Genomic DNA, 19,883 nt, shown 5'->3' on the forward strand with positions numbered 1-19,883 from the left:
TTTCTCGTGCAGGAAGTATTCCCACGCTGGGGAATTTGCGACGTAATTCACTCCGACAACTGCACACATTTTGTGAACGATCTCTTTAAAGAAGTGACATCATTGCTAGGAATAAGGCATAAATTGTGCTCGATTTATCACCCGCAAAGTAACGGGATGGTAGAAAAGATCAATGGATTACTAAAAGGCAGACTCTCAAAACTGTGTTTCACCCTTAAGAAAAATTGGGTACACTGTCTCCCCATGGCCCTTTTTGAGCTGAGGGATCAGCCAAGCAAGGACCACCATTTGTCACCCCATGAGATTGTGACAGGGAGACGAATGCACACAGCACACTCACCCCTCCGTAGAAATTCAGATGCACACAGAAGTGCAACTGTACTAGGAGAAGAATTTAATGACTACCTGACTAAACTTACTAAGGTAGCACGAATGATAGCGAGACAACTTGCACCACCATTCATAAGTGATGGGGAGAATGAAACGCACACTCCAGAGAAAGAAAGCCCAACAGGTCAGCTGGAACCAGGGGAAATGATATACGCCAGGAGCTTCGTGCATAGGTGGAATGCTCCCAAGATTTCATGGCCCATACGAGGTGGTGTTTTGCACACCCACAACAGTGAAAGTGAAGGGCCTGAGCTATTGGATACATTTGACAGACATCCGAAAAACCTAGGACAGCGTGGGATCAGTAGAAGGTGCAGAGGGCCCTGACGGGGTAAATGTACATGAATAAAAAATGTAAAAACAAGAGCATGCGAAATGTATTGAACTGACAACTGTATTATAATAATGTTTACGACAGCGTGTGAATAAGCATAAAATGATCTCTCTCTCCCACTCCATCTCCCACTCTCACTTTCTCTCTCTCTCTAAAAGATTACCGAAAAGTGGAGACAAAAAATAATTGCACTGAATGAATGCTTAATGCACCCTTTTCTATGTTTCAACATATAGGTGTAACCATGGCAACAAACAGGCAGCCTGCAACGATTAGCAATAGGGACACTAGGAGTAGAAATGTTTTTGATTTACGAACATACTCATACGAATGTGCCATTATATTTTTTACACTCATGTTTGGCTTAACAACATATTACATAATAGCATTTATCTGCATTGAGATAAATGAGGGGGGAGGTAATGGAACTAATATGGAAAATGTAAGCAAACCGTTTGAGGGTAACTATTTAATATGGGATGGCGTTCAGCTGGTATGGGGGTATGGCCCACATCCAGACGAGGTAAAATGTCAGAATGATACTAACAACAAGCCAACCATCCATTTGAAGCCCCAAAGCCACACCACAAATGTTAGTGTACATGAACTAAATGATCGACACCCATCTGTTATATCATGGTTATATGGCACCACTGCTACCCTGCCCACAACGACAATAAGTCCTCCCAGAGAAAAAGACTACACCACAGAGAGAATGAAGGAAAATATTGAAATGACTAACAAGTTCATTACTCTGTATGAGGAATGGGAGAAGGAGGGGGCCGGGGAGAGGGAGTCCCTGTTGCACGCAGCCAGGCATGCTAAAACATTCCTTAAAAACAGGAGGAAAAGGGAAACAGGTAGAAAGAGATATAACGAATACTATGGCCTGGGACTTGACACGATAGAGGATCCCAGGCACGCACACCAGTCGAATAAATGGTATGCAGACATGAGTTTCACAGCCAAACGAACAACTAATGGAAGTTGCTACGTGTGCTCCCTGATCCCCCATGCCTCAGGCACACCTAAAGTTTTAATGCTGCAAGAATTGCCTCTTGCAGACGCCCAGTGTCTCCTCCATCTCACTCTGTGCAGAATTAAGAACCCCTTCCAGGCACACACGGTATCTTTTGAAATGCTGCAGAACGAAAAAACGTGCTACTCAAAACCAAAGGGAGTGGTATGCTTAAAAGAACCATTTTTAGTAATAAAAGGAACACTATTTTCAGAAAACAAATGGAAAGATGATGTGGTAACGTTTGCGAGGGCTGCCAGCCGGAAAAATACAATGGATTGCAAAGACGTGTGCCGCGGTATGGTCAGAACATGTGGCAACATTGACCTGGGTGAGCGCTATAGAAAAAGCATTGAAACTACAGAAAGAAATCTCAAATGAACTTTGCTTCCTAGGAGAAGGGAAAATCGACATGGGAAGAAACACGAACTGCAGCAAGAGCCTAATGATCCCAGACATGAATAAAGGAACAGCAGCCCTGATGGACACTTACTGGGTCTGTGGCAAGCGGGCGTACATGCACCTCCCACCATCATGGAGGGGCACATGTTCCCTGGCGACACTGCACTCAGCCTTAATGGTAATACCGGAGAGCCATCTCGGCCAAGGGGGCCGGAAAACGACTCAAGCTACAACCAACGCCTCACCCACTGAAGAGCCACCACTGTACGCCCTATCAGAAGGAAACACCGATGAAATTATGTCCAGAAAATGGAGGTCCTCAAACTATATCTCAAAGGCCTCCTCAGAACTCTTGGCACAAATCCCAGACAGGTACAGGTTATTCAGCTCAGCAGAAAGCTTCTTTGCCTCCCTCATTCCAAGCATTCAGGCCCGAGCAAATGCAAAATGGCTGCAGATCACGCGGTGGGAGCTGATACAGTTGGCCAACGACACTGAAGAAGGGTTCAATGCGATCAAAGTGGAACTAAGGGCACCGAGACTGATGACAATGCAAAACAGGTATGTCCTAGACCTGTTGACAGCGATTGACGGAGGTGTTTGCCAAAAAAATCGAAGTGCCTGTTGCACTTTTGTACCTTCTGAAGATGCTGATAATGTAACACTATCACACGTCATCGCTGCAGTCCACAACCTAGGGGAACAAAATGAAGACGGAAGGCGGCACCGGCCCAAGCACGTGGTTCGACAACCTTTTTTCCTGGGAACCTTCCTGGATGGGGCTCGCTGTGAAACTACTAATCCCCCTCATCGTGTTTTTACTTGTGATTTTTTGTGTGTGCCAGTTGGGGCTTCGATGCTGCGCAAATGTAGTCCCCAATGGAGCAATGATGATGGTGACAATGGGCAACGCCGGAGGAAGGGCACGGGCGCAACAGGAAGCACATGTACAAACTGGAGAGGTTTCAGAATCCAAGTATAGAATGGTGCCCAAATATTATGACGGGGATATAGTGGACAGGTTATATCATACCACAATAAAGGAGCCCCGGGAGCTAGAGTGGTACACGGAGGGAGATATGGGATGTATATATATGACTTGCACCCCTGATGAGTATGCTAGAAGGGGGGGGAGCCTCCGGGGGGTGTGCAGAGCCTGGATGCCAATAAAAGGAACGCCAGCCTGGGAAGAGGCAGTGTTGGCTGAAAAAGAGCGAACGACTGGGGGAGCTAAGGTATTTGTTACTTAAGGGAAATGTAGGGAAGGGTAGGTCAATAGGACCCCCCTCCCACTACATGTCCCACCCTGGTTAAGACCCATGACTCGTCAGCAGCCCCCGGCCTCCCGGGCCCAGCAGCGGGGCGGCTGCAGGCAGACACGTGGGGCTGCACCACCACGTTATGTGGCAGAGCACAGACGCCATCTTGTATTAAAGGATAGTTCCGGGACTTTTTTTTATTGTCCCTACGGGTCGGCCATGTGTTTGTAAGCATAAATCGGTAGATCGTAGGAAACTTTCCTATGGACCTTACCCGACTTTTCGCCCATTATCGCACTCGAAATCAGCCTCCATTTTGTGATAATCCTATCATTCCGCCGCATCGACCTGGCTCACCTGCCTTTGCGGCACTAAATCAAATCCCCCGCCCCTGAGCCTGACATCAGCAGACGCGTACTGCCCATTTCAAGCACGTCTCGTGTCAACAATCGCTGCGCCTCAGCTATTGACGTGTTGCCATGGAAATGGCAGGACGCCTCTTTCCCCAATAAGTATAAACACACCGTTTCACAACACACAGCAGCATATTTTCGATTCCATTATTCTCTCTGTGTTACTTTGAGTATTCTGTGACTCGTTTCAGTGCTCTGGTCAGCTACCTTCGCCGCTTGTAGCCCGTGTGAACACCTGTACCATCTCTGTAAATTATTTTACTATCTTTACCGCACAATGGCCACAATAATGCCGTATATGTACGAGCCCGAGTACACCGAGGAGGAACTACTGGAAAGGCAAGCACGCGAAAACGATGGGGATTCGGACGGCAGTTGGGAGGACCAGTCAACGGATGAAGAGCCTGGACCATGTCGCATGGACGGCGTCTCCACCTGGTGCACGTGCAATCGGTGCGAGCTAATGCCAACTGAGGAGGAGAACTGCTGCTGCCGTGAAAATTCCGGGTGCTTGGCCTACATTTCGGAAAGCGAGCAAAGTCTGCAGGAAGGCGAGCAAAGTCCGCAATGCATCACCGAGCTGCCAGAGTTCAGGGAAGCCTGCCTCTCACGGACAGTGTTGAGGATGATGATGGTGCTTATGCACGAACTTCGTGGCACTGTTCGTCCGCGTAATCCGAGTAACGAGTAAGTATACTCTGTTTGTGATGTCAGTGATGCCACCACTATTTCATGGTCGTCTCCCACATATAAAATTACATTTACATATCATTCGAACGCATGTAAATTGGTTCCATATAGTGCATTTTCTAGATATAATTTTTTTCTAAGAAAAATGACATGTGTTACCTGAATCGACATTGATAAGAAAGTTTGGTCAGTTTAATACAGTTTGCATCTTTTTTTTCACAGGTGGTACAGGCTGGTGGCCTATCGTTGCTTCACTTGGTGGCTTCACGGGAGGCTCGGACACCGCGTTCGGAGAGTAATACCTGCCTGTGCGGTACTTGCCATTAGACAACATTTCCCCAGTGACAGTGGACAATACCGCGGATTTTCCCTCGATGTGCTGCAACCTCAACTTTACAATGTGTAATGTTTATTATTTATGTTTAATTAAAATCTAAAATAAAGCACAACATATATTTTAACAATGGTTGTTTTGATTTTTTAAATGAATCTAGTGTGTCTCCGTTGAATAGCCTTCCAGTGCCTTGTCTTGTCACACCACATGTCTCCGGCCAGCATCCTCCCTCACGCTGGCCGCACACCTTCAATCCACATAACCGTTGAACCCATATATGCAGCAGTCATACATATATTCTTTTGTGGGTTGGCATCAAGCGTTGGCAATAAAAAGCTGTTGGATTTTATTGATACAAAACATGGTTATGGGTAAATAATAAATATGGTTGATCATAATAAATCCTCTTTTTGGGCACCGGGTACAGAGATGACCCCCATATATTCTCCTGGGAGGGTGAGGTATTTATAAACTCACCCCCCTGCCTTCCATGTAGTAGATCCTGCAGCCATCCTCTTACATTCAGTTAGATGGCCTCTCCTTGGTGAGGCCCTGCGGCAAACGGGTCTTGTCTGCACGACCACCGCCCCGATCCACCCCCCGCCCTCTCAAAGGCAGTTCGCACCGGGGTACTTGCGCTGCTGGCAAGTGGAGCTGTCAGGGAGCGATAAAGGCCAAGAGGTGCCAAAGACCATGTACACTTCAAAGTGGTCTATAGAGCATGGGTTGTTGTTCCCATGTCTACCTCCAGACCCCGTGTCTCCTGCCAAGCATCCCCCTCACGATGGACGCCCCCCTGCAATCCACATAAGTGTGTCTCCATTCACAAGTCTTCCTGTGTCTTGTCTGCACAACCACCGCCCCGATCCACCCCCCGCCCTATCAAAGGCAGTTCGCACCGGGGTACTTGCGCTGCTGGCAAGTGGAGCTGTCAGGGAGCGATAAAGGCCAAGAGGTGCCAAAGACCATGTACACTTCAAAGTGGTCTATAGAGCATGGGTTGTTGTTCCCATGTCTACCTCCAGACCCCGTGTCTCCTGCCAAGCATCCCCCTCACGCTGGACGCCCCCCTGCAATCCGCATAATGCCACGACATATACACGTCATTCATTCACAAACACACCCCTGTTTCGAATTCTTTATAACCCACTTCATATTTCTAATGAGAACTTCTTTGCGCTTTGCTAGTCAACCCGTGAAGGTGCTGGTTATCTGCTCTTCGTCTCTGTGAACTTCCGTGACCACTTTGAGCAAACTCGTCAGTTTGCAACCTGTGAACTGCTCCCTGTTCTACGACAAGAAACTACTCTGATCCCTGCATCTAACTGTTTGTTCGTCAAGGTAAGTCCATGTACCATAATCATTTTGCGTCCAATTTTTTAATTTATATCTATTTGCTAGTAGTCATCAAATTGCATCCATGTTTTCTTTTCGTTCACGACAGTACATGCAAGGAACTAGTCACATGTTCTGAGTTTAGTCAAATTACTTTTTCTATTTTTTGAAAGTTATTGAAATACTTATCCGCATGTGAATAACGTGTATAGTTCCAAGAACCAAAACGGACCTTGCATTGAACCTTTTATGTGTCATTTAATGTTTTAACACATTGGTATTCATAGAGAATTGTTGATCTTTACTTTTCAGAACTTTCCATAATGCCTGCCTGTTCCATTGGCGGTTGCCCTTCGAAGACCCATAACAAATCTGAAGATACTATAATGCATGTTTTCCCTAAGACAATAGATCAGATAAGAGAATGGGTCCGATATTGCGGATATCCAGCCTCTGAGCTAGAAAGTAGAGTCCTAGAAGTCTTTGCGGACAAGAGGGGTGATCGATACCGCATCTGCAGCAGGCACTTTAGCCCAGACATGTACTCCACATCATTGCTAATAAAGAAGAAAACACCGCGAGCGAGGCGAAAATTGCTCTCAACCGCTATTCCCACTCTATTCGTCCACATCCCTCCACTGGTGAGTCAAGTTTACGTATTTGTCTCTCGGCCTTGCGGTAGTGTGTAGCATTAGCTAACAATAATTTCCCCATTTATGTATCCACTCAATATGAAGGCGGAAGATTCTCCATCCGTGTCGTTATTGCAGTCATCAGCCACTTCAAGCGCCTATCGGGTAATCTTACTTAGCTACTCTGACACTGACTTGTTTTAGGCATGTAAATCAATAGTTTTAATTGATCGTGTAATTATTTTACCTAATGGTACACCACAGTACTCGTCCTCTAGTCTTTGTTTTCAGTTATAATTATTGTTATCCAAAATAATGCAAGTACTGTCTTTCAGGGAGATGCTGAGGAGTCCAACGCATTGACGACAACCGTAGATGTCACTCAGATGCTCGAGGTACGTTTCCGGACAGTTCCATCGATGGAGATCATCAGATCTTGCATTCTTGTAGCGTGATTGTTACACACAATGTTTCTTTCGTTTTTAGCCATTGGTATGTCCTTCTGTCGTCGCCCTCCTATGTGTCTTCTTTTTTCAATATTGTGTTCATTACTAATGAAAGTCCTATGTTTCAGGGAGTCGATGGAGCATTAGTCCAAGAAGAAGGGGGAGCATGCAGTTACGGGTCGGCGCAACAGCTTGCAGAAGTGTGCACCGCAGTTACAGCGTCCCTTGATGTTCTTATGCATTTCGAGGTATGGATACTGACAGATCAATCATGCGAGATCAAATGACGTGATTACACCCGCTATACTTCCTTCTTTATTAACGCAAGTACTATGTTTCAGGGAGCTGACGGAGCTTCTTCAACAAGAACATCACCCCTAGTAGTTGATGCAGATCTCTGGGTGGTGACACTTCCAACGATGGAGCAAATCGAATCATATTTAGATATCCATTATTTATTTTAGACAACTGATCATTTGTGCAGGTCTATTTAGATGAGCCGTTGACGCCTGCAGAAAGTTTATGTTCTTTTAAACAAAATAGAAAACCATACTAATGCAATTACTGTGTTTCAGGGAGTTGCTGAAGCGTCATCTTCAATAATATCATCAATGGAAGTCTATGCGGAGCCCGAGGTATGGATCTTGACAGTTCAATCTAACTAGATCAACCATGCGTGAACTATTGTCGTTTGAATGTTCTACACAATGCGTTCATTCGTGTTTTGCTATTGAGATGTACGTATGGGTATTGGTCCCCAAGTACATTTTGTGTTTTCAATATTATTATACATACTAATGAAAGTTCTATGTTTCAGGGAGTCGATGGAGCCTCAGTGAGTGATGGATGTGCTTATCATGAAAATATAGTCGTTGCAGCGCGAGAGGAAGTGGAGACATGCACACACGAGTCGGAGCAACAGCGTCCAGATGTTGAAGTTCGAGGCAAGAAAGTTTCAAAGAAAAGAAAGCAAAAGAAGGTTAGTGTCCTGTTCACTATTTTATGTTGTCTTTCACTGTCAATAGTTCAATACTGTAAGTTGTGTTTAAACTGAACATCCCTTTTCTAATCTGTCCTCTAGTTGCGAGTGGGTGTAAGAACTAGATCTACACAGACAGTGAAGCGAACGAGAGATGTTGCTTGTCAAACCTTTTGGCAGGGACTTGAGACTGGAGATGCATCGTGCCAATGGGAAGAATATGAAGTGATTGACAACGGAGCTATACCACCACCAGCCATTGATAGTGAATGTCCTCCTGGTAGTTTGGATGCAGTCGGAGATCAATTCACAGAATCCACACCCGCAAAAAATAAGAGCGCGCGAAAGTTGAAGACATTGTTTTTTTCTCCCATCTCCGGACAAGGAACAGATGTTGCAATGGAAGAGAATGAAGTGGACGACAATGAAACACCATCAATATCACTCAGCATAGCGGAAGACGATATCAGAGATTGTACCTTCCATGCGAGTGACATGTCCTCAACGTTACAGGCCGAACCAGCTGGGATGCAGAGTGACAGTATAAGGAAAGAGGCCAAATTCATTGTATTCGATAGCTGTTTGATGGATATTATTATGATGATGAAATGTGGGCATTCGGTTGGTGGGGAAGTATGTGGGGAGCCATTGATTAATGTGACTCGTGCAATTCGAGGCACTAACCTTAAAATACATGCCACCTGTACACAATATCATCCGTTCGCATGGTCTGCACAACCCATGCTGGGGCAACTGCCAGCAGGCAATCTACTTTGTGCAGCGGCCGCACTTTTTAGTGGTTCAAGTTTTAAAAAGTTACAGTATTTCTTTCAGTTTGTGGGAATCCATTTCATTGCGAAAACTCAGTTCTACAAATACCAAACCGATTATCTATTTCCAGCCATCAGCGAAGCTTGGAGAATGGAAAAAATGTCAATGGAAAGTACATTCGCGGGCAAACGCTTGTCTGTGTCACGAGTACCAGACACCGGCGGACGGCTTCTACAGCCGCCAGTTGCTTCTCCGCGTGAACAACGTTACCACCCTGACCATTTTATGGGACGATCGCCAAGTACAAGTATGCCCTTACGCGGTACTAACGGTTAGATGCAACATACCTACCGTTGTGGTGGCCTAGTGCCTCGTTGTTGGAACAGCCATGCGATTATCAGTGCGACCGAAGAGCTTATTTTTATCGTAAACCAACACCCTGTGTACTGCACACGAACATCGCTTCCCTCAAGACGAACTAATTTGGATCGAGAGCAAATAAAAATGCAAATCGCTGAATATTCTCTAAACATTTGATGTCCAATAAACGTACTTTGCCAAATGTACAATCTTGCCGTTTGCTTTTAAACCACGGTTTCACATTCCGAATTGTGGTGCTGTATTGTGAGATGCTCTAAGACCCTGTGTACAGGAAAGGACCATCGCGTTCCTCAATACGAACTTTTTGGAACATGAGCAAATAAAAATGCAAATCGCTGAATATTCTCAAAACATTTGATGTCCAATAAATGTACTTTACCACATTTACAATCTTGCGGTTTGATTTCAAAGTACAGTTTCATATTCCGAATTGTGGCGCGCTGTGTTGTGAGCTGATCTGTGTTGGTTTCCGGGTTCTGTGTGGAGTCGCGTAGAAGACGCCTGGGCGCGTTTGCCTACGCAGCACAGTCACGTCACGGATAGAGGCGGGGAATATGAATGTTTTGATAAAGTCTGTTTCAGGGGCGGGGGATTTGATTTAGTGCCGCAAAGGCAGGTGAGCCAGGTCGATGCGGCGGAATGATAGGATTATCACAAAATGGAGGCTGATTTCGAGTGCGATAATGGGCGAAAAGTCGGGTAAGGTCCATAGGAAAGTTTCCTACGATCTACCGATTTATGCTTACAAACACATGGCCGACCCGTAGGGACAATAAAAAAAAAGTCCCGGAACTATCCTTTAAGCCATCGCCATCTTACTAGAAACATGCATATCTAACCCAAGGCAGAGACACTGAACGCTGCAGAGTGACCCCCACTTGACCGCGCTCACAGAGGCCCACACTTCCCCCACCTCCCACTGCATGGCAGATCCGCTGAGGACTCGTTCTCACGAGTCACCAGACGCGAGCAAACAACAAAATAAAACCCTGTAGCTGTTAACCTTCCGCAGTACATCATTGCCCCAGCCATGAACAGGAACATTAGGATGTAACTGAGACCAGCCCTGCAGGCCCTGACCCCTGCACCAACCCCCCCCCCCCCCCAACTATAGACGGCGTGGCTCCTCGCACCCATAGCCACCCCGAAAGCCCATGCAACGTGTAGAAACCATTTATGTAATATGTGCCTTGTTGACTAACGTTCGCTGCTAATGTAAAGGAGATTGGGTAAAGAGAAAAATGTGCAACTGATATTGCATATAATGAAGAGATATACAAAGACTGGACAGCTGATAACGGAACTACAACCTGTGTTGCTCTCTTTATACACACCTGCCCGACACTACCTCATGTTCGTATGTCAACTGTAGATGTGAAATGCTATGTAAAAAAAGTATGATCCCCAGCTAGTATCCCATGTTAATGCAAATACATGTGAGTGCTTTTAGAAACCCCATGTGTTGTTAGTCGCCCCTCACCCATACGACAGTAAACCGCCTCGTGCAAGATGCCACGCGCGGAGCTGCAAGGCCATTTCCCCCTCCTCCTGCCCTGGCCCTCTCGAGATAGACGGTGTTCAAACAGCACAGCCATGCCTTCCCTCCCGACCCTGCTGGACCCGTTTCAAGCATCCGCCACCCTCCCCCGTGTCAGAGGCCGTCACAGCCTGACTCCATGACTTACGAGCTACCTGGTCCTAAATCCCACCGCCTTTCAGGCACCAGTCACATGCCCCCCACGGGCCCAGTAGTACCTCCATTGACCCCGAGTTAATAACCCTAGAAAGGGGGCGCCCACAAGTGTACCAACAGATCGTAATACCATCCCTCACCGAAATTTCCAAGGATGGTTTGTCAAGCACCCCTGCCCATGCCCATGAGACCTGATTGTTTGAACCTGAGCTATCCCCCAAACTGATATATTGAGACACTACAGATCGCATATCAATGTTCCTGGCCATGCATGGATCTAAGGTCAGCGCTTACAAGAGTTGCAAATCAACAGGACACATGAAGTGTGACAAATGGGTGGGAATGTGTGGCCAAAAGGACAAATGTTGGTTTAGTTATCAATCGTTGTTACAGGGCATGTCCGGCCCAGCGCTACAGCCCGATGAGCCCAGCTCACCTCCCACCCCATGTGGCGCAGCACCCACGACCACCAATCCTGGAGAAGCAACTGTATACATTGTATACCACCTAGCCATCACCACTCAATCCCTAAGACTATGTGGCCCCTATAGCTTACCTCATGCATGACGTGTATTTGTAATATAACTCACTGTCTTTGCTATTGTCAGACTGAGCGCTCTCGGAGTTTGCAGAGTCCTTTGCATGCCCTATATTGAATTATATAAAGCTCTTTTTGATCTCACCCGCACTTGGTCCTGGCCTCATTCCCCTTCTGGGGTGTGTTCATTATTGCCTCTCACTAAGTGGGGTGCGTTTCTGGGGACAATTACATTCAGTGGTTAGGAAGCACTAACCCAGCCTTGGGAGACTGGAGGAATTTGCGCTCCAGACGTAGAAGTGTACTTATTGGTGGCTCAATTATCTTTCTCTAAATTTTGGATGCTGGTAGCGCAGGCGACTCTGCATGTGCGCATAGAATGGAGCTCGGTGTATTCATCCTCCCTCCAGCGAGTGCTGATTTCCTGCAGACAAATGCAGATTTGACCCGGTGGCCTGTATTGTGCATGTCTGGAGGCGAGCTCTGAAAAGGTTAGGGGTAGACCGCCCTTTTGACCCTGGCATTTCACTATGGAATATAGAGACCCTGGCACTGACCTGCGATGAGTCCATCATACAGGACTGGGGAAGGGCAGGCAGGATATGTACCCGAACGGAAGTGTCCGCAGACAAAATGGGAAACAGCTTTCAACACACACTGCAGAACTTTAGAATGAAGGCGGTGTTCAGAGAGTGGTCCCCAGTGTTTCCGGAGATCCCACACACACAACTTTGTTGCTATACTACATCAGAAGTTCCCCCCGGTGCAAGGGAGTGGTGTTGGCAATATATAAGCTCATTCAGACTGACTCACCCAGGGAACCCCTGAAATGTAAAAGTGAGAAGACGACTTGGGGGTACCCCTTACAGACAAACAGTGGGCAGTGATATGTGGCACGACACACACAGGTGCTTTCAGCTCTAGGCTACAGCTAATCCAACTTAAGACCCTACATAGGACATACATCTCTCCTGCACGTATACACCAGTATGACAATACCAAAACCGCTAATTGGCCGAGATACAGAGTAGATCCAGCGGACCCAATACACATGCTGTGGTCCTGCGCTAAACTGCAACCCTTTTGGGAGGATGTGACTGGTGTCATGACAAAGATGTTGGGGCGGAATGTACCTTGTGTATTATTCTGCTGCATGTTTGGGTGGCTATCAGGGTTACCAAAACAGTGTCGAAAGCTACTCTTGACCTGCACGATAGCTTCCAGAAGGGGCATTATGATGAAATGGACAAGCGCAACCCCCCCTGATCCACCTTCTGGACTGATTACTCGAAGCCTTCAGCACGAGGCGTGGGTCGGGGTACATACAGGGGGCACTGTAGAGAACTGGAACAATGTCTGACCTGATGCAAGCCCCCTTCCGGGTGAAGTGCGGGATTGCAGTACCCGATGGCCCGACCATATGCTCCATTTTGTCTCGTTTTTGCTTCACAATGCAATCACCCGTTATCCAAAGCTATGATGTACAGTAATATGTATGGCTATTGTTAGAGAGATGTGAATCGATCAATAAAGAAATGTTTAAAAAAAAAATGGGGAGGGATCAGAGACCCTCAGATTTTGCAGCCAAGCTTACACAAACTTTTATGAGGGTCACAATATGGCGGCTGTTTTCAGACGTCATAAGGAGGGGGGATGTGGAGGAAAAGTTAAGGTCCCCCGCGAGGGTGGGCATACATTCCGAATGCAGCTGATGTGTGGCTGACCGTGAGACAAGCAGTGAAAGGAGCGGGCAGAGGGAGAACACACAGGGGGGCAGGATTGTAAGGTGCTAGCACCAGCGCCTGTGCAAATTCAGGTGGATGATGCAGAATGCTGTGGGGGTGGCTCTATGTATTTCAGAGAAAGGGGAGCAAGAGGGAGGAGACACGGGCTGGCTGGGTACCAGGAGCAGCAACTGTGTGCAACAGAGGGGTGGGAGGAGATTCTGGAAGGAAGGATGCGATGACAGATGTGGTAAATAGGTGCCTACAGGCAGAGAGAGGAAGGTTTCAGGTAGTCCCAGAGGCTGTGGTGACTGCCGCTACTAAGAGTATCACGCACACAAACGGGGACCAGACAGCATGGGCAAGAAATCATCTGGATTTTGGAAGGACGGGTGACTGTTCAGTGGGCACCTCATAAGGGGCAGTGAACAAGAATAAAATGTCAGTAGAAGGGGTAGTGTCAGGCGAACTACATGAATGCAGGTCAGAGACTGTCAAAACACAAGACGTTTTCAGGATATGCGCACCAGAGAAGGATATTGACGGGCCATACCAGCATGACTCGATAGTGTTGGGAAAAGTGTACAGTATGGTGAATTACAATAATTGGTGTTGGCTCTGAGAAGAAAAACAATATCCATCTTATTGAGAGTGGCCCCTGACGCCCGACAATGACCTATAGCCAAAGCTAATCGCATCCATAGAAGATAAGGAGTGGCACATGGAGGAGGGCACACAGCTTGAAGTGACGGAGAGTTTCCTACAGAAGGGCAAGAAAGATGGTCAAAGGAAATGTGAGCAGCTCCTGGTCGACCGTAAAGGGAAGGAATCGTTTCTCTGCATTGATATATCACATCATGCGTTCATCCTCGGAGAGGATGATGCCATACATCAGTGCAAAGAAAAAGCAAGACAACGGATATCGGTGCTTGGCAGAGATGGCTGGTGGCCCATGGCCAAAGAGGGCTGGCAGGAGCACATGGACAATTGGGTGACTCGTAACACAAGGGAGAAACCAAAGAAGGAGCTGTTGAAACAGATGGGTGTGAAAGGCACACAGTAGGAAGATTGGCTGTCGTTTTTTCTCCATGGCCTACGAATGAGAGAGCGGTCAGCAACCAAGTATTCACTGTGTGAGATGCCATTTGTGAGAAATATGCTAAGCACCGACAGGTTGTTGCTGACATGGACTGTGGGTGCACATAGGGACTGAGAGGTACTAGAGGCTGACTATATACTGGAATGCAAAACAGAAATTGACTTGGACAGTGCACATTAACATAACAGACATGAAGCGGTGGTGCTGGATTTTAGTGTTACAGGGATGCTCAGAGCTGCTAGAAAGGGAGGGACATGTAGTTATGACTGTTTTTGTTGTTTTAGATGCACCAAGTGGAGAGTGTTTATGAAGTAATTAATGTTTTGCCTTGTTTTGATGTTTGCTTCCTTATTGAGTATGTATGTATCATAATAACTTTATTGCAGTGTGCTTATGCAGATGTAGTGCAATGCTTCGGACAGCGATTATATAGTGGTTCATAGATAAATTGAGAAGAAAAAAAGTCATTGGGCACGTTACCAACTCCTATACTACATTTTCCTTGAGGCACTTCGGATGTAATAGGACTGGCCTACAGCTGAAGAAAAAAAAAACATGCCAAGCGATGTCACAGAGCATAACTGAGGAATGCGTAAGAAGCACACCCATGCACTGATGTGTTTTGCATTACAGTGAATTTCTCTCCACTTCTGGTCTCCTGTGTATTATTTGTGTCAGTGTGTGTCGCGGGGGAGCAGGACGAGTATGTAACAGCAGTGAATTAGATTACATTGTCTATCAGACCAAAACCTTCTATGCGTAGATCAAGACTTAATTTCATAACCAATATAACGGAATAAATAAACTAACGGAATAAATAAACTATTATCACAACATAATAAACATAACATAATGCCATTACGAGGGAGAAGGCGTATCGCAAGGGGTCATTCAATTTGGGGCAGTGCTAGTTTTTCTTTTGACCCTAAGGCCCTTATTCACAGAGCGTTTTCCAATGGGGTTTTGCCGTTATAAAACACTTCTGTGAATTAGGCCCTAAATGCATTGGGTGGAATTACTATTTTGGAGGGACAAAGTACGAATTGGGCCATGTACTGTGTAAGTGTCACATAAAAATTACTTTATAGTTATGATGATTTCATCTGTTGCGGTCTCTACCAGCAGATGAAGTTGCAAGCAAGACTTAGCAGAAGATGGGGTTCAAAAGGACAGTAAGTTTACATGGTTTGATTCAGTAAGGGAGACATTAATAGAGCAACATCTCCATGCTCCACCCAAAAACTTTCAAAGTTGCAGCATGACAGTTGGGGAAGGCAGACTAAAGGTGAACGATCTGTTGCACAAATACTTTCGAAAACCTTGGGGAAAAAAGAGATATAACACCTCAACACCTCTATGGTTTTGAGGGTAACCCCTCCACTCTATCTCCCCCCGCCCCCGACACCCTCCCCTACTCCGAGAGTGGAGAAGACCGAGGCATTTCAAAATTAGGGTGGCCAACCATCCCGTATTTTGCAGCACTTACCCGCATTGATGGGTTTTGTCCCGCGATTTGCAGGCACCCTCTGCAGGGAGCCAAAAGTCCAGACTTGGCCTTAACCCCCGGCCTGATCAAACCATTTTCTGCCCCGAGCTCACACTTCCGTGTGATAGCTGAAGCTCAAGGCAGAAGAGCAGCTCCCTCGGTGCGTACAGCATCTTAAAACGTTGCTCTGTGTTAACAGAGCATTCCAGTAGCAGCAATTAGACATCAATAGTGAGTGGCCAGGGGGGAATATTAGCAGAGACTTCTGTCCCTTAAGAAATGTGAATTGGGAGTGATTAGAAGTGGAAGTGCAGCATGCTGCTTTTGAAATCATTTTGAAAGTCAAGGGAGAATATTTTGTCTCACATTAGTGTGCCTGGTTGGTGCTACTGTGACCTTTCATGCAGGATAGGGAAAATAAAGCTAAAGTCATACGCATTTTGCTCAACATATTTCTATGACAACTTATATAGTGTAAGGTTCGTTTATCGTGAGATGCTGTTTTTTTTATGTCGTATAGGTTTTTTCCAAGGCATTTCAATAAACAAAGTCTTAATAAATATGTATGTCAAGTAAACCATGAAAGATATGTGGTCAACTGCTTAAATTGCCCACATCCCACTTCCACACCAAAGTGTGGGATCTGGGGCAAATCAATGAATCTCACAGTATCACATCTGTAGTCCCTGTAAGTGATTCAGTTCATAGCTCATATTATTATACCATTATGTTATTAAAAAAAAAAAAATCCTCACTCATGGTTTTAATAGCTATAGAGCTGCTACCCATTTAATAATAATAGTACCATTGGTGCATGTCACACCACAAAGTTAATTGACACTCAATTAACTCATGGAAAATGATTGTAATGTCACTTCCCTTGGTGACTCAAAGTAGCAAAGACTGATGTTTTTTGCAGTGTTCTTTTTGTGACGTCACTTATGTTGTCAATGCGTATGCAAATGTGGATGTTTACATATATTTTGTCCCACAGGGCATACATGGACAGAGCTCTAACAGATTAGTGTCCTGCATGTAGAGTGGCCTACAGTGTTTTATTGTGCTGTGTATATGTTTAGATGTAATCTACCACTAATGTTACCAAAAAAGGGGCACAAATTACACCATATGGAACTGCGAGCACTGCAGGCTGCTTCTGGTGCGCTACAAGTGTCCTGCAGAATCATTCTGTAAAGTTGGCCACCCTATTCCAAGTATGTCACAGACTTTCAACTCAAACAGGACCTAGGAGTGTTTTGGAGATGCCAAACGTTCCAGCAAACTACATTCCGCTGCAAAGAGTAGTTGATCTCGATCAACTTCAAGGAGATAAAACTCATACATGTCCCGCTTTACAATCTGGAGAGAATTAACAGATGGATCATGGCAGTGCTCTAAAGTTTATTTCTCCCCGTGCAGAATGGCTCTTTATGCGTCTTCGTACATCCTGCGGCCAGCAAACAAACTAGATGCAGCTGCCTTTCCAGTGAAAACGGAGCATGCAAACCATGATACCCCAGCCACGTACATAATAAACATTCATTCAATCTACCTGTGCCAAATCTAAACTCTGCTCGACTTCCTGCGCCATTTTCCACCACACGTGTAATACAACTAGCGACTTGCTACCAATAGAGGAAAGGCCATGGCAACGCGTAGTCACATGACTTACGCGTTACGTTCGCTGAAACGTATTACATCACCTTGCAACTTTTTTTAAATCACACAACGCGGTCTGTGACACTGCGTTGTATGATTTAAAAACAAACGTGCCATGAATTCATACAGTATACCGCAAGCAAGCATACGCTTTTGGGTGTATATGCCCTGAGGTTGCAACTGGGCGTTAGTAAAATGGCGTGAACAGTTGATTTCGTGTCCCGCTCCTCTTTCCCTGGAGGCACGACACGTAACGCTGACCGCACAGGATGGGAGCGCGGGTGCCAGCGTAGACACTACAAATGTATGCTCAAATTTAAGTTTCAATTCCTGGGGGAATTTAATATTCCACATTATCTCGAACTGGCCCTACCCCTGTGCTACCGTCAGCACAGGCAGTGAGACGGGCGGGGTAACGTGGGAAAACGGGCACAAGTTGGGGTCCCCTCCTCTTTTTATTTTCTAGGAAGGAGAATAGTTCCCACTCGTTCCTGCACGGGTCCAAATCTCAAGAAGGAGCACAACTCATTTTTGAGAAGGAAAAGAATAACAAAAACCTGCATGTTGACCTTGCAACTGAACCCCAAGCGTGTTCTCCAACACGGAACATGCAACATAACAGAAGTAAGAATGTGAGTTGCTGATATTTTTAAACAAACATATTCTAATTGATTTTCAGTATAAAGTAATACATGCGGAATTAAAACGCATGAATGTGCACAACCACAAAACGTACAGGTAGCCCTCGCCCAAACTACGATTACAAAGAAGCACAAGTGATTTCCCAACGGTGTTTTGGCGACCAGCACGGCGTCCAGCGCTGTCGGCAAAAATCACGATCGCAGCCACTTTATTTGAATACAACTATTTATCTATCCAGTTCCCTGGTGAACTATGTGGTGCTTACTTTCATGGTCTTTCAAATGTCAGTATTGGTTATGTTTTCAATAAAGTCTATTCATTTAAAAAAAAAAAACACTTGCGTTAGACAGTGCTGTTCCGGTGGAAGGTTCACTTCCGTGTTTATGTTCCTCCGCCGCAGCATGCTGCACCAGTATTATTGCAGACAACGAAGGTAGATGCGTATAATTTATACGTATATATTTAGGGACTTTCCGTCTGTTGAGCAGTTGGTGGGAACGTGACAGCAGTAGAGGATGGTAGACTTCATAGCGAAGCAGAGGCAACTAACGCCTATCCGATTGGAAGGGGAAACGTAGATGCATAAACAGAGAGAGACTCTGGAGGCACTTGAGTCTTTGTTTAGTAATAGTGTCCCCGTTTGTTTTACTGTTTAAATTATGCCCTACGTTCGTTTTTGTTTGTATGTAGTTTACATTGTATTTTCTGCTCCTTTCTATGCTTGCACTGTACATCCCTCTAGCAGGATAAGCAACAAAGTAATCCACAGCTTGCTGGAGAGGAGGTATAGTGCTTGAAACTGACTGTATCGTTTATAGAACTCTTATGTTGCGCCAATAAAGAGGGGGAAAATGTACTTGTATGGTGCCCCATTCCCGTTATCTCAAAGGAATGTTTGTGGGAACTAGTGTCAAATTAGCAGCCAGTGGTGCTAATTTATTGGGGCAGTGACAGTGGCAAAAACATGATCCGTTTTAAATACAAAATGCACTTTTTCGATGGAGCCTAGTAATGCTATGATTATGATGTGGTGCGTGGTTGACTTTGTCCAGTTAGTAGTTTATGATGCATATCCAGCTGCATTGTTCCATAATCTGATGTAAAGCTCAGTGGTGCTACAGTGTCTTTGAGTTGTGGGAGCGCAGTCAGAAAAGAGGTCCCAGAATCATGACTGGATACTTTGAGCTCTGCATTGGTGCCATGGCATAGTATCACCTGACATAGCCTCCCCTAGCCTAACAACCCATTTTGACATACAATTCCAGCAGCAAAACAACCCAGGTTGCGCAATAGAATGTACACCCCAACAACAAATATCTTCACTAAATTTCCCTAAACACCACACTAACCCATCACAAATCCACCAACAAAATTCTCCACACTCCTTAAACACCACTCTGATAGTCACCACAGACAACTACACAATTTATGTTCGCAATCTGGAGTGTACATTAACCAATGTAGAGCCCTTAACTGTAGTTTATATAGTTACCTTTCCTCCTGTAGTATTTCACCCCATATAATACGGCTGAGTCTTCACTAGTCCTCTCTGCTAGATATTGAACAGTTGCTTTAATTGCTATTTATTATTTCAGGGGTCGTTAGAACTGGCTCCTGAGTATAAGGCATCACCTAGTCTGCAGGAGCTACCATTAGAG

The 19,883-nt window shown here is 45.6% G+C and overlaps 2 protein-coding genes across 3 annotated transcripts in view; one reads left to right on the forward strand and one right to left on the reverse strand.

Moving 5' to 3' along the window:
• RSL1D1 (ribosomal L1 domain containing 1) overlaps positions 1–17,582 on the reverse strand; it is a 426,377-nt gene extending 408,795 nt beyond the window's left edge. The window contains exon 1 of the mRNA XM_069645597.1: positions 17,477–17,582. Within this exon, the coding sequence (XP_069501698.1) occupies positions 17,477–17,515 (39 nt within the window). The 5' untranslated portion in view covers positions 17,516–17,582. The remainder of the gene's footprint in view (positions 1–17,476) is intronic.
• Positions 17,583–18,072: 490 nt separating this feature from the next.
• Positions 18,073–19,883, forward strand: part of RRN3 (RRN3 homolog, RNA polymerase I transcription factor) — a 1,004,740-nt gene continuing 1,002,929 nt past the window's right edge. The window contains exon 1 of one of the 2 annotated variants that reach the window (XM_069645599.1): positions 18,073–18,215. In XM_069645599.1, the coding sequence (XP_069501700.1) occupies positions 18,192–18,215 (24 nt within the window). In that variant the 5' untranslated portion in view covers positions 18,073–18,191. Of the gene's footprint in view, positions 18,216–18,582; positions 18,659–19,883 lie in introns of those variants that run through there. The other variant, XM_069645600.1, reaches the window with a different exon arrangement.

Source organism: Ambystoma mexicanum, chromosome 2p (genome assembly GCF_040938575.1).
Source record: "Ambystoma mexicanum isolate Mex_15411 chromosome 2p, UKY_AmexF1_1, whole genome shotgun sequence".
NCBI classification, from domain to species: Eukaryota; Metazoa; Chordata; class Amphibia; order Caudata; family Ambystomatidae; genus Ambystoma; species Ambystoma mexicanum.